This window comes from Camellia sinensis, chromosome 14 (assembly GCF_055761805.1).
Source record: "Camellia sinensis isolate YWXY chromosome 14, ASM5576180v1, whole genome shotgun sequence".
Classification (NCBI taxonomy): Eukaryota; Viridiplantae; Streptophyta; class Magnoliopsida; order Ericales; family Theaceae; genus Camellia; species Camellia sinensis.
In genome coordinates, this window is record NC_138974.1 from 137,873,800 (window position 1) to 137,886,497 (window position 12,698).

The following is a 12,698-nucleotide window of genomic DNA, read 5'->3' on the forward strand; positions in this document are numbered from 1 at the left end:
AAAATATATTCTTCAAAAATAAAATATTTACACTTACATCTTTTTACACTTAAAAAAATATAATTAATCTTATATTTTTCACATATTTATATTAATTTTCTTTCATATTTTAATTTGTATAAGAGTTAAAATTATTTTTATCAAAATAGTATGATAAAGTAGTCGAATCTTATTATAATTTAAAATTCACATATTAAAAATTAACATGTAACAAGAAGTTAAACCCTGTGTATAATTGAATTGAATGTGATACAAATAAAATAGGGTAAATTAGACTGACACTTCTTGAGGCTTGTCTTTAATACAAGCAATTCGTTCGTATTTTAGAAATTACATTCCTTTTTTCAAGGTTTAAACTTTCATTACAATTTAATCCTACCGTTAGTTAACCGTTAAATCAACTGACGGAAAAAATTAATATAATAAATTGATTTTTTAAAATGCCTATTTTACTCTTATTAAAAAAATATTTAAAGAAAAAAATACTAGATGGTATATACTATTAAACATTTAGGTAATGCTATGGAATACAAACTTTTATAATGTTAATTATCACAAATATTATAATTAAATTCTTTTCAGTCATAACTAAAAAAATAAATATAATTAAATATCGCATAAGGCATAACTAAATACTTTTTGAATAATGATTTATCAATTTTTTTTTTTAAATCATAATCAAAATAATATTATAATTAATAGTTACAATTAACAATAACCAAAGACCATGCGTGAGGCATATAAAGTTTTTTTAAATAATAAATCCTCTGTCAATTTTATATATGTAAATAAAAGTAAAATAGATATTTTAAAAGTTAATTTTTTATATTAATTAAAAGGGAATGTAATTTTCAAAATATCGGATACAAACCTCGAGCTGTCCATGTAATTTACCCAATAAAATGTCAGGTACAGACCTGAAGGGTGTCCATGTAATTCACCCAATAAAATATGGACAGGGGTTGGAATTGGGATGTTCATAAGAAGGTCTCAAAGATTTTTCAAAGGAAATAATATCTATGTGGTTGTTAGATCCTCTTCTTCTGTGAGTGATTATTGTGGGCTTGGTGGGTGGGGAATACTATACTAATAATACAGGAGGAGGAGGAGGAGGAGGAGCAGGAGAAGAAGAATAAGAAGAAGTAGAAGAAGAAGAAATGGATTTTAATAAGGGTGGTGGTGGTGGGGAGGAAGTGGGGTTAGAGTATTGGGTTCGATGGCAGGTCCCAGTGTGCGCTCTCATCTTCATCCTTCCAACAGTGGTTGCAGTCAGACTCCTGAAGAGAGTCCAGAGCCAGCCTCTCAAGTCAACTGATCTGTGGCTTCCTTGCTGGAGAAACCTCAACCCGCTTTGGCTTCTCTTCTTCAGAGTTTTCGCCTTCGCTTCTATGGCTTTCTTACTCTATCACATCGTCCTTGTACTCGGAGGCGCCTTTGCTTTCTATTTCTACACTCAGTAAGTTCTAACTTCAACGACACGATTTAGATTTAGATTTATATTTAGATTTAGATTTGGTGTGTGAGGAATTGTAGCTACCAAGCACTCTGTTCTGTTCTGTTCGCTTTTTATGGACAAGCTCTGGTCAATTGGGTTCCCATTTTGGGCATTTGTATGGTTTTATTAACTTATTTATTTCTTTGGTGAATTAAAAATATTAATAGACAATGTTGATTCACATCATTTAAGTGAAGTTGTGCACCCAAGGAAAGGAGCAAGATAGAGGTGTTTTCAAATTTCAACAACACAGCACACAAATTTTTCTTAATTTTGTGGAGATATATATATATATATATATATATATATATATATATATATATCAAATAAAACGAACCCATATTACAAGTTGAAGTACCTTTTTTGAGTTTTAATGTGTTTCATGAAAGGTAGTACTAATAGCAGCATATACTGGTCTCCTTTATTGTTTGTGAGGAACTGGAACTGGTGGAAGAATTCCTGTGCTGCCTAGAGGGATTTTGATCCTCTCCATTTCATAGGTAGAATCAGGATCTCCATATTATTTCATAAGATTGCAACATATCATGAAAATTCAAAATCAATGGTTTATAACTGCCACGCCATTATATTTTCAAACATCCATTCACCGTTTTTGAATCGAAATAAATATTAGTTTATTTGAATCTTTTCACAGCCACTGATAATGAAAATGGAGATATGCATTCCATCCATAAAATGGAGAGGATCCAGATCCAAGAAAGTCTGTTCACTAGTAATCTCATCTTTGATTTCAAATTGCCACTTCTAAATCTTTTTCTTTTGCAGTTGTTTCTATTCTTTTCCATTTCTTGTCTTAAGTACTCTTGATGTTGACTTTAAGGCCATGTTGATTCACAAGATTAATAGTGAAAGTATTAATAATCCCATCAAATTAGTATGGTATTCACTATCTAATTAGATTAGTAAGATAAATTATCCCCTTATCCATTGTTTGATTTGCATTGGATTGGTAAGTAAAAGAGTCTTTTTATTTTATTTCCCAACTTAGGATATATAATCCTACCCTACCCCATTACTAGTAATCTTACAAATTTGTTGGATTAATTATCCATTGAATTAATAATCCTGAAACAAAATTTCAAAACAAAACACAGGATTATTGGGCCCACGGATTAATAATCCTAATCCTATGCTCTAATCTTATTAATCAATCATGCCCTAAGTACTCTTGAAATCTAATCTCCCATTCTTGTGTTGTGGTTGATCTGCAGGTGGACTTTCGTATTGGTCACGGTCTACTTTGCAGTATGTCCAAACCTATATCCCTACTTTTTCCCCTTTACAGAGAGTAAACTTTCAGTAGGATATATCATTTGTGGATCTTACTGGGATATATCATATATCCATAAATACACACACACACACACATACATATGTAATTGGATACTTCTCTCACGGGGGCAGCTCAACAGGCCTAAGTCGAAACCTCAACTAGAGGCTTTTCATGAATTTTGTTTTTGTCCTTTGGATCAGAAGAGGTTTTTTTTTTTTTTTTTTTTTTTTTTTCAGCGTTTGTGGTTAAGAGTCTTTAAACCGAGAGGAATTTTTTTTAATGCCATGAAGAGTATTTTTTTTGTTTTCTGGGTCTTTACATAAGATATTTTTGTAGGCCTTGGGCAATAAAGTATTTTTTGTTTGGGCCTATTAAAACGGAGTTTTTTTATGAGTCGGCTTTATTTTTAGAAATAATATTACTGGGTTTTTGGCTCAAAGAAAGCTTGGTGGCATCTTGCAAATTGGGGCCTAAAGCCACTGCTTCAGGGCTTAGGCCAAGCCAGCCTTGCTTCTCCTCAGGAGAGACAAAGACAATGTATCAAAATTTAGATACCATTTAATGTGTCACTAATGCATTCGTTTAATGGATCCATCTTTCATGTCTTGTACAGTTATATTGATATATATTATTGACACGTGAGATGGTATCCTAAATTTGGTCTATGATAGAATAGCTTTGTAAATGGCTCCAAATGCAACAAATTGGGACTAGCTCAATTGGCTATAATCTTTGCATGTCACTAGAACATCAAGGGTTTGAGTCTTGCTTGGCGCGAGACTCCCCCTCCCCAGGCTAACATATGGATCAACACATGAATCGGGAAATGTACAGTACTCTCATTACATGGATCAGGAACAATAGAAAACCAGACCCAGTATCTCTTGGAATCCTAAATATAATGCTACCAATCAAACGGTACCAGTTGAAGTAATGAAAATGTTCTTTATTTGTTTCATGAATGGCTTAGAATGCTATTATTGGAAAGGTTCAGCAGTGTAAGTTCCTTGCCCCACTAGCCTGCTGGTCAGCTAGCTATTGCTTCTGATTCTTGTCTTACATGTAGCTTGCGATCGTTATATCTGCTCGTGGATGCTGGATGTACTCCAAGAAAAAGAAATCTTTACCTGAAGATAGAGAGAGTGATGAGTTTCTGAAAAAGAATTCTGAAGCAAAGGAAACCAAAGGTACCATCAAGTTTCAAAGCCGTCATAGCCAAGAGGAAATTGAGTGTAAAACAGGTTTCTTAGAGCATCTTGTGCAAGCTATTTATCAGGTTAATTTCACAGTTTGTGTTTTAATGCTTTTCATTTCCTAGTGTCCAACTATATGCAGAATAAGAAGAAAATAGGAAACTTAATGGCTCCATATATAATCTTATTCTTTGCAAATCCACTGTCCATGCCTTAAATTAGTCGTTCTATAATTATTAGTATCAATGTTGTGAACTAATAATTTCTTAAAATGCATGTTCTCTTTCTTATTTAGATTTTTTCAAGGTGAGTTCTCCAATTTTACAAATGATAAAATGGTCTTACATTCCGTTGTGAAGAAGAAAAAAAATAATAATTGTTTTCACTGGAGTCCTATAGTAATGTATTTGTAAATAATGCGCTCATTCTATGGTGCTGCACTGAGTCTTGAACAAAATTTATTTCCACGCCTGACATCAGGAAAACATAAGCCTCAAGAACTACAATTGTGGTGTTGAGATTTGCCCTTGTAGAAACTAATTCTTACTTGTCAACAGACTTGTGCAGGTGCTGTTATGCTAACGGACATTGTATTTTGGTGTCTTTTAGTCCCATTTCTTTTAGGTGATAAATTTCAGCTCACGCTGGTAAGTCGTCCTCTTTCGGAAACAGTTTATATTTTTTAGCACCGAAGTGCGCTTTCTTCTACTCTTATGTTCCTTTATTAGCCCATGCTACTGATATCACATATGAGCTGTTAATTTTTGGCCGTCCTGCTTGGAGTATTGGTACAATGTCATTGTTATACAAAAAATCCTAGTGCAGTGTTTAATGTCAATATCGGTTACATTTTTTGCTAGATATGATGACAAAAATTAACTGCCAAAAAACATAGTAGTGTATATAAGGGGAAGATGGTTTCACAAGCACTGCTCACTGCTCAGTAAGTATTGGACCTATCGTTTTGTGCCGTGTGGGAACATGATTCATCCTCTGCCACTTTGAAAAAGATCAAGATCAGGAGAAGATTCCTTTTACCTAACTCAACTTCCCTACTGCAAACAGATGACACAAATTAGGCACACACACAACCAGATAAATTTTAATTTTATGGGATGTCCTCGAAGGGACACAAACAGATAAATTTGGAAACCATCTTCAAGATTGTTCATTTCTTTGTTGAGATCCTTTTGCATTTAGAATTGCTAGATGAGTGGCTCTTCCACATGTTAATTATTGATCTCATGCTGATGGTGATTGACAGTTGATTGGATGCATACACAGTGTGAACGCTGTTTTTCTCATTCTTGATTCTGCACTCAATAGCCAGGTAAGTATTATAACAGCATACCTTCAATGGCCAAAAGAGACTTCACCATTCTAGCTAATGGATATTATTGGGTTCCATTACTTTCCTTTGCTTCATGAAGTTTATTGAACTATACTCCAACTAATGTTTCAGCCATTTTCTTGGTATGGACTTGCATATTTTGTGCTATGGAGTGTTTCGTATGTTGTCTTCCAATGGATTCTTCATGCATGTGGTTTCACATGGTAATAATAACACATCTCTATTACCACATCCCTCCTAATAGCACATTTTCTAGTTAATAAATTTCACAACTCTATTCTCTCATAGGTGGCCATATCCCTTCCTTGATCTTTCAACTCCATGGGCGCCTCTCTGGTAATGTGCTTGCTTCATATGTCGTTATCATGCCAAATATATTATATAATATATGTCTATGCATGTACATATATATATATATATATATATGTTATGTATCATCATAATGACATGCTGAACCAAGAGATTAACCCAGTGGAGGTCTTCTTCTTACAGGTATATTGCCTTGGCTTTGGTTCACCTCCCCTGTTATGGAATTTATGTACTGCTTATGAAAGCAAAAGGCTCAATTTTCTCCAGGATGTTCCCCCATGCATTTGTAAGGTCATATTATTTCTCAAGCTCTTCTCCAATGAGCAGTAAATATAATTTTACAAAGTTAAGGGAAAAAACAAAATTAACATTTGTGTAAATTACAAATACATTTCTTGAGATTTGCTTAAAGTACAGATTGTCCCTTGTGGTTTGAAAAATTACAAATAATCATTTGTTAGAATTTTTTATTTAACAGAATTAACTAAAAAAAAATAAAATTCATAATTGCTTTCCTATACAATAATAAAATTACCTAAATTATTAATTGAAATATATTTCTAACATCATTAAAATTTGTTAATTTACTTGATGATTTATTAATAAAAGGGGCGATTTGTTATGAAATTAGAAATTTCAGAGAGTGGAATGTAATTTTTAGAATCACATGGGGTGATTCGTAGTTTAATCAGACTTTAGGGGTGTATTTGTAATTTACCTGTAACATTTTTAACAAAAATATGAAAAAACTTTCCTTTTTCTTTCTGGAGATGAATAAATTTCTCAAAGTTTAACCAATCATGTACAAATTATTTAGACTCCAATTGCGAAATGATAGACCTAAGCTAACCTTTATACATTATGTACAAGCGGAATACTTTTCAATTAATTTATTTCATGCCAACATTTCTCTCATATGGCAGGACTGTAAATACCACTAGCAGGAATTCATTGGAGAAGAAGCAAGCCTAAATTTATATAATTATTAGCCTAAATTTTTATAATTATTGAGCTATGTTAGGCCTGGTTGATTATTATCCCAGAAGAAAAAATAGCATTTATGTTGTTTAAATGGAACCTACATGTTTTGTAGATTGAACAAATGCTTATGCTTTCTTGTCACTACTACTTGACAGCATTATGATAAACATATGCCTGTATTTCTAATATTCCTCTATTTTATTTTTCTTTATTTATTTATTTATTTTTTTCTATCTTTTTTCTTTCTTTTGGGGTCCAACAGAAGTACACACACGTGTACACAATATTAGCCTTTTCAAGTGCCCTTTTTCAAGGAGCCACTGATCTCTTCTTGCATATCAAAATGTGGAAACGATTTACATAATTCTACCGGTTGGTTATGGACCAAAATAGGATTGGCTGAGAAGTCAAATCTCATAGCCAGCCAGAATAAGGAGCACCACCTTGTGTTTGCACAAAATTTGACAAGGAGGTTTGGGATGTGGGCTTGTTAAGGTAAAGTGTTACTTATGTAAAATGATTTTCTTACTTCTAAGCAGGATAGTATTGTTTGAATTGTAAGGGGATAGAAGCCTCCTAGTTCTTTATTTGTCTAAGTGAAAAAGGATTACGAGTTTTTAGTGAGGAAGAAATAGAGGTAGGAGGAAAACACATCAACACGGATTTGTAAGTAATTCAATGATTAAAAGTACATAAAGTGACAAAAACTAGTATGAATGAAAAATAAATATATTCCAACTGATTTAAATACAATTAAGGTAAAAATAAGGGTGTTACACGTAGGAAAACTAATTAATCTAAATGACACAGATATTGATAATAGGAATACTCTAAAGGAAGTTAAATTATGGCACAAATGTCTTTGAGATAATAAGCTAATGCTAAATGACACTAATATCAATTGAGAGTTGTGTTGTGTTGATTTGATTTGGATGCCCTTTCTTCGAGTTGCACATGACTATTTATAGCTAATAGATGCCTACTAAAAGTCAGAAATGACTTACTGAGATCTCTTAACTACTCTGGTTAGTGGCATGCTAGGTTGGCTTTATGGGTCATGTGTCCCATGAACAAAACTTGAAACCCAAATATTTTCATGATGTGCTGAATTTGTTAATTTGCATGAGGAATAGTTGCTGCCCCTTTTTCTGGTCATTGGATCATAGATAGTGAAACTACAAATGTGAGGGATGGATGATGTGCCATAATCACCGGATCAAATCTCAAGATTATAGCTCCGTATTAATTTAAATGGAATTATCATCAATAATTATCTACTAAAATATAGGATTAGGATTTGCGAGACACTATGAGATTATATCTCAAACTATTCCCTATATAATATCTCAAATTTAAAGGTGAACTATTTTGACATTCAAATATCATTTATAATTTTAAATATTTTATTTTCATCAAAAAATATTTTATTTATATTTCTCATGAAAATGATTCATAATATTTCATATTACAAAAAAAAGAGGAAATTTTCATTTTGCTTCTTAAAAAGGGGATAAAAAAATTCAATGTTAAAATACAGGTTTAAAACGAGAGGGAAAATTGAAATCACAGTGCCCAAACAGAAAAGATCAGCTTGAACTCAAAATCACACAGAAGGGGCTCCAAATTCAACAGTAGATTGCAGAGCATACATTGTTTTAAAAATAAATGGATAAAGATACTAACTTTAAACATAAAAAAAACAACCCATCAAAGGATCGACGCCTAAAAATAAAATGTTTGTTATTTTTTTTTTTTATCAAACTTTTCATAACATAACTATTATAGATTATAGTTCAAAATGTTAAAATTCATAGATTGTTACGTTCTTAAATTTTACCACATCCATAGACTTTGGGCTAAATCATTTTGGGGGGAAAAATGTATAAAAAGTATTAATTTTAGATGAAAATAAAATATTTAAAAATTATAAATAATATTTGGCTATCTATTGCACCATTAATTGGTAGAAAAATGATTTAGACCTCTAAAAAGAGAGCTCTAATGGAGCACTAATTTGTCTTCTTCCTCTCCATTTTTTGTCTTTTACTTCACTGTTTTTTTTTTTTTTTAATTTTATTTTATGTAGGTGGACAGCTCATTAGAGCTGCACTGTAGTAGCTCTAATTAGAGCTCTACAGCACTTCCAATATTGAAAATGATTTAGACCTCTAAAAAGAGAGCTCTAATGGAGTACTAATTTGTCTTCTTCCTCCCCATTTTTTGTCTTTTACTTCACTGTGTTTTTTTTTTTTTTTTAATAGGTGGATAGCTCATTAGAGCTGCACTGTAGCAGCTCTAATTAGAGCTCTACAGCACTTCCGATATTGAAAAATAATTTAGACCTCTAAAAAAAGAGCTCTAATGGAGTACTAATTTGTCTTCTTCCTCCCCATTTTTTGTCTTTTACTTCACTGTTTTTTTTTTTTTTTTTAGGTGGACAGCTCATTAGAGCTGCACTGTAGCAGCTCTAATTAGACCTCTACAGCACTTCCGATTTTATATTTGTATATCGGTTTCCATTTAAAAATGCTAACGCTAAAGTACATCTTTTTGGTTCCAAAAAAATCTTTTCAAATATTGATGGTATTGAATACATTTTATATAATAAATAAAACAAAGATCAGTTCATTAACTAGATTTTCTAGCCGACCACATAGAAATTTCTCATTTCAACTCCTATATATCAGGCTTAAATTATACTGTCTTCTTCTGCTAATTGACAGTTCACTACCAGCATCAACACCAGTTTGGCATGTTTTATGATCTAGTTTCTTGACTCATCAATGTTCCGAAACACAGCTACCGATTCACAGGTTTTCATGTCCAAATTGTATGAGATATGATGACTTTCAGCAAATTTTTACATATATCATTTTTTCTATATTTTTGTCTAAAATATCATCAATTTCTCTTCCCAAAACAAGCTTTGTTTTGAAACAAGATCTGCTTTGACATAGAAATAAAACAATATCAAAATAGATTGATCTTCAAAAAATGATATCAAACAAAACAATTAGAACAATAGTTATATGAAATAATTCAGTTTTTGTGTTGCATCACAACATAACTTCCATAATACAAGCCTTCGAACGACAATAGAAACTCCAGTCTCAACCTCAAACAATTCGAATATAATTTTTAATTTCCTTTCCATGGAGGTGCACATCAATTAATTGTACAACTCAATTCTAGATTACCCTTCTTTTTTTGGATATATTTCAAAATCTAAGTTCAGAGTTTCTAGATATAGTTGAGGATTTGAGTTCCGGACCCTTAGATTATTGAAGAAAGAAACTCAATTACTGCGAACCTTATGGAGCAGAATGAGGAAACAAAATGCATGTAAACTACATTTGAGCAAAAAAAAAAAAAAAATTAAATCATAAACCAATTCAGTCCTAATAAACGGTTCGAATAAAAGTACATATTGAACTATATACAAAATGAAGAAGATTTTACAGTTTTAATACATGATTCAGTCTTCATAAACCAATTGACACTATATATTGATTTTGCAGCTCTAAATAATATCAAACTATATATACAAAATGTAGTATAAATCTTTTAAAAAATATTGTACGAATTTTAGGTCTAAAATTTCACCGATTTAAAACTCACCTAGAACCGAAAACCTAGAACGCCAGCCGCTGCTGCCAGAATCAGATAGAAGAAGATCGATCCTAACGAAGGCAGAGCTGCAGACGATGAGATCTTCAACTTCGGCGACGGAAGCGACACCGTGGTGGTGTTCCCTCTGAAAATACTCAAACCCTAACCCTAGGCTAGAAAGTCTAGCAATATACTTTCCAGGTATTTTCCCACAATTGTAGGAAGAAAAGAAAAATATGATTTTGCTCTGATTCAAAAATTAATTTAATTACTATCTAAAAAATAATAATAATTTAATTATTTTTTTCTAATAATATCAATTCTATAGTATTTGATTTTGGATTGGATTGATTTTACTTCACCTTTAATTACGGTTTATAAGCAAATAAAAATTGTTAATGTGAAATTTCATTTTATCATTTAAATTATCTTTAAAATATTAGTTAGACTTTCAAATTTTATTTTATTAGGGGTCTAATTCATATTTTTTATGGGTAAAATATATACAAAATCAATTAGTTTAAGTATAAAATTAATACTATTAAAATAATAGTAATTGAATTGATTTTCAAGTGATAATTTGTAAGAACAAAATGATATTTTCTTTAATTATACAGATAATGTTGTGAGCAAAAATGGATCGAATTTATGGATGGGACATCCATAAAAAATGGAATCGGGTTTAGATATGATCAATTGGTTCGAATTCAAATTTAGATAACATCTAATCAGATCAAGACAAATTTTGCCCTACTCATAAGATTGGATTGTTTGTTGATTTAGATATTATCTAAATTGAATTAAAAGATAACCAAACCCATATATATGGATTTTGTTAACAAATGCCAAAATACTTATTAAAAATGCATTAAATATGAATAATTAACCCCACTATCATATATTGAAACGAAAATTATAAATGTATTGTATTAAATAATATACTTTTCCTAATGTGGCAGAAATATTCTTTTTTACATTTCTCTTTATTTTATCTTTTTAACCCATTTACCTCAAGAAATTATTCAACGCTCTAACAGCATTACTCTATTTCATTTACAGGTTGATACTTAAACGGAAGTACTGTAGAGCTCTAATTAGAGCTGCTACAGTGCAGCTCTAATGAGCTGTCCACCTATAAAAAAAAAAAAAAGAAAAAAAAAAGTGAAGTAAAATACAAAAATTGGGGAGGAAGAAGACAAATTAGTGCTCCATTAGAGCTCTCTTTTTAGAGGTCTAAATCATTTTTCAATATTGGAAGTACTGTAGAGCTCTAATTAGAGCTGCTACAGTGCAGCTCTAATGAGCTGTCCACCTATAAAAAAAGAAAAGAAAAAAGAGTGAAGTAAAAGACAAAAAATGAGGAGGAAGAAGACAAATTAGTGCTCCATTAGGACTCTCTTTTTAGAGGTCTAAATCATTTTTCAATATCGGAAGTGCTGTAGAGCTCTAATTGGTGGAAATTGTTGTTGGAAATGGTGGAAAAATTCTGGGTAAAACCAGAATTTTTTCTCAAGTTTGGTCTATTTTTTAGGTGGGTCCCGAGCATCGATTTACTCGGGTCAAAGTGGTAACGCGTTCTATGCCGCGTTGTGATTCACGTGGTATATTTGGTTGCTTAAAACCATTACCGAGTGAATGGGAAATTGAAGCCAAAGTGTGCTCCATGGAAATGGAGTTTTGGTGGAAATTACTTAAGGTGGTAAATTGGCTTGTCCCACATTGATTTGGTGGGAAGTTTTGAAAGGGTTTATAAGGCTTAGGGTGAGATACTTGGGGTGTGCCCCAAGGGGTACCCAAGTGTTTTAGAGGGAGAGGTTATGGGCAAAATGGGTTAGACCCATTGGACCAAAAAATCACCACACGCCGCCACCGTCGGCCTAGGCCTAGGCCTGGGTGTGTGGTTGGGTTGGGCTTCTAATCTTTTTGGGCCAAAAACATTTGAATTTAATTTTATTTTTTATTAAAATAAAATCCAGAATTCAAATTAAATTGGTTTGGATTTGTTGTTCATCCAAACAGGGCCCTTCCCGTTTTCAAACAGAATTAAACTGTTTTGGATTTATTGCTCATCCAAACAGAGCCCTTCCCGTTTTCAAACAGAATTAAACTGTTTTGGATTTATTGCTCATCCAAACAGAGCCCTTCCCGTTTCTATCTGTTTGAATAAACAGATTCAAATCTGTTTAAATTTGAATCTAACAGGTTTCATACCTGTTCAATTCAAAACCAAAAGTCACCTTTACATCTATAAATAGACTAGCCTCCCATTTGGATTTCATTCCAATTTTCGTACTCCATCCTCTGCAAATTATATTCTTCATCTTGCTGCATTTTATTTCCGAAAGAAAGAGTGTAAATACTTAGTGTGTTCGTAAGGCAAACAATTTGTAATGCTGCTATTGTTTGTGGTAAGATCATTTCATCCTGGGAGATAGACATCCAAATTCTGAAAGCACCGTGGAGAGG

The 12,698-nt window shown here is 32.1% G+C and overlaps 1 protein-coding gene across 2 annotated transcripts; it reads left to right on the top strand.

The window, feature by feature from the left end:
- Positions 1–858: 858 nt before the first annotated feature.
- Positions 859–6,811, top strand: LOC114289494 (uncharacterized). 2 transcript variants are annotated; one of them, XM_028233244.2, is made up of 9 exons: positions 859–1,456; positions 2,728–2,761; positions 3,856–4,065; positions 4,540–4,629; positions 5,247–5,312; positions 5,445–5,536; positions 5,622–5,669; positions 5,826–5,933; positions 6,566–6,811. In XM_028233244.2, the coding sequence occupies exons 1-9, from the start codon at positions 1,158–1,160 to the stop codon at positions 6,612–6,614; spliced, it is 996 nt and encodes a 331-aa protein (XP_028089045.1). In that variant the 5' UTR covers positions 859–1,157; the 3' UTR covers positions 6,615–6,811. The 2 variants fall into 2 exon arrangements, with proteins under 2 accessions (XP_028089045.1, XP_028089054.1); XM_028233253.2 differs by having other exon boundaries at positions 5,826–5,928.
- The last annotated feature ends 5,887 nt before the right edge of the window (positions 6,812–12,698 follow it).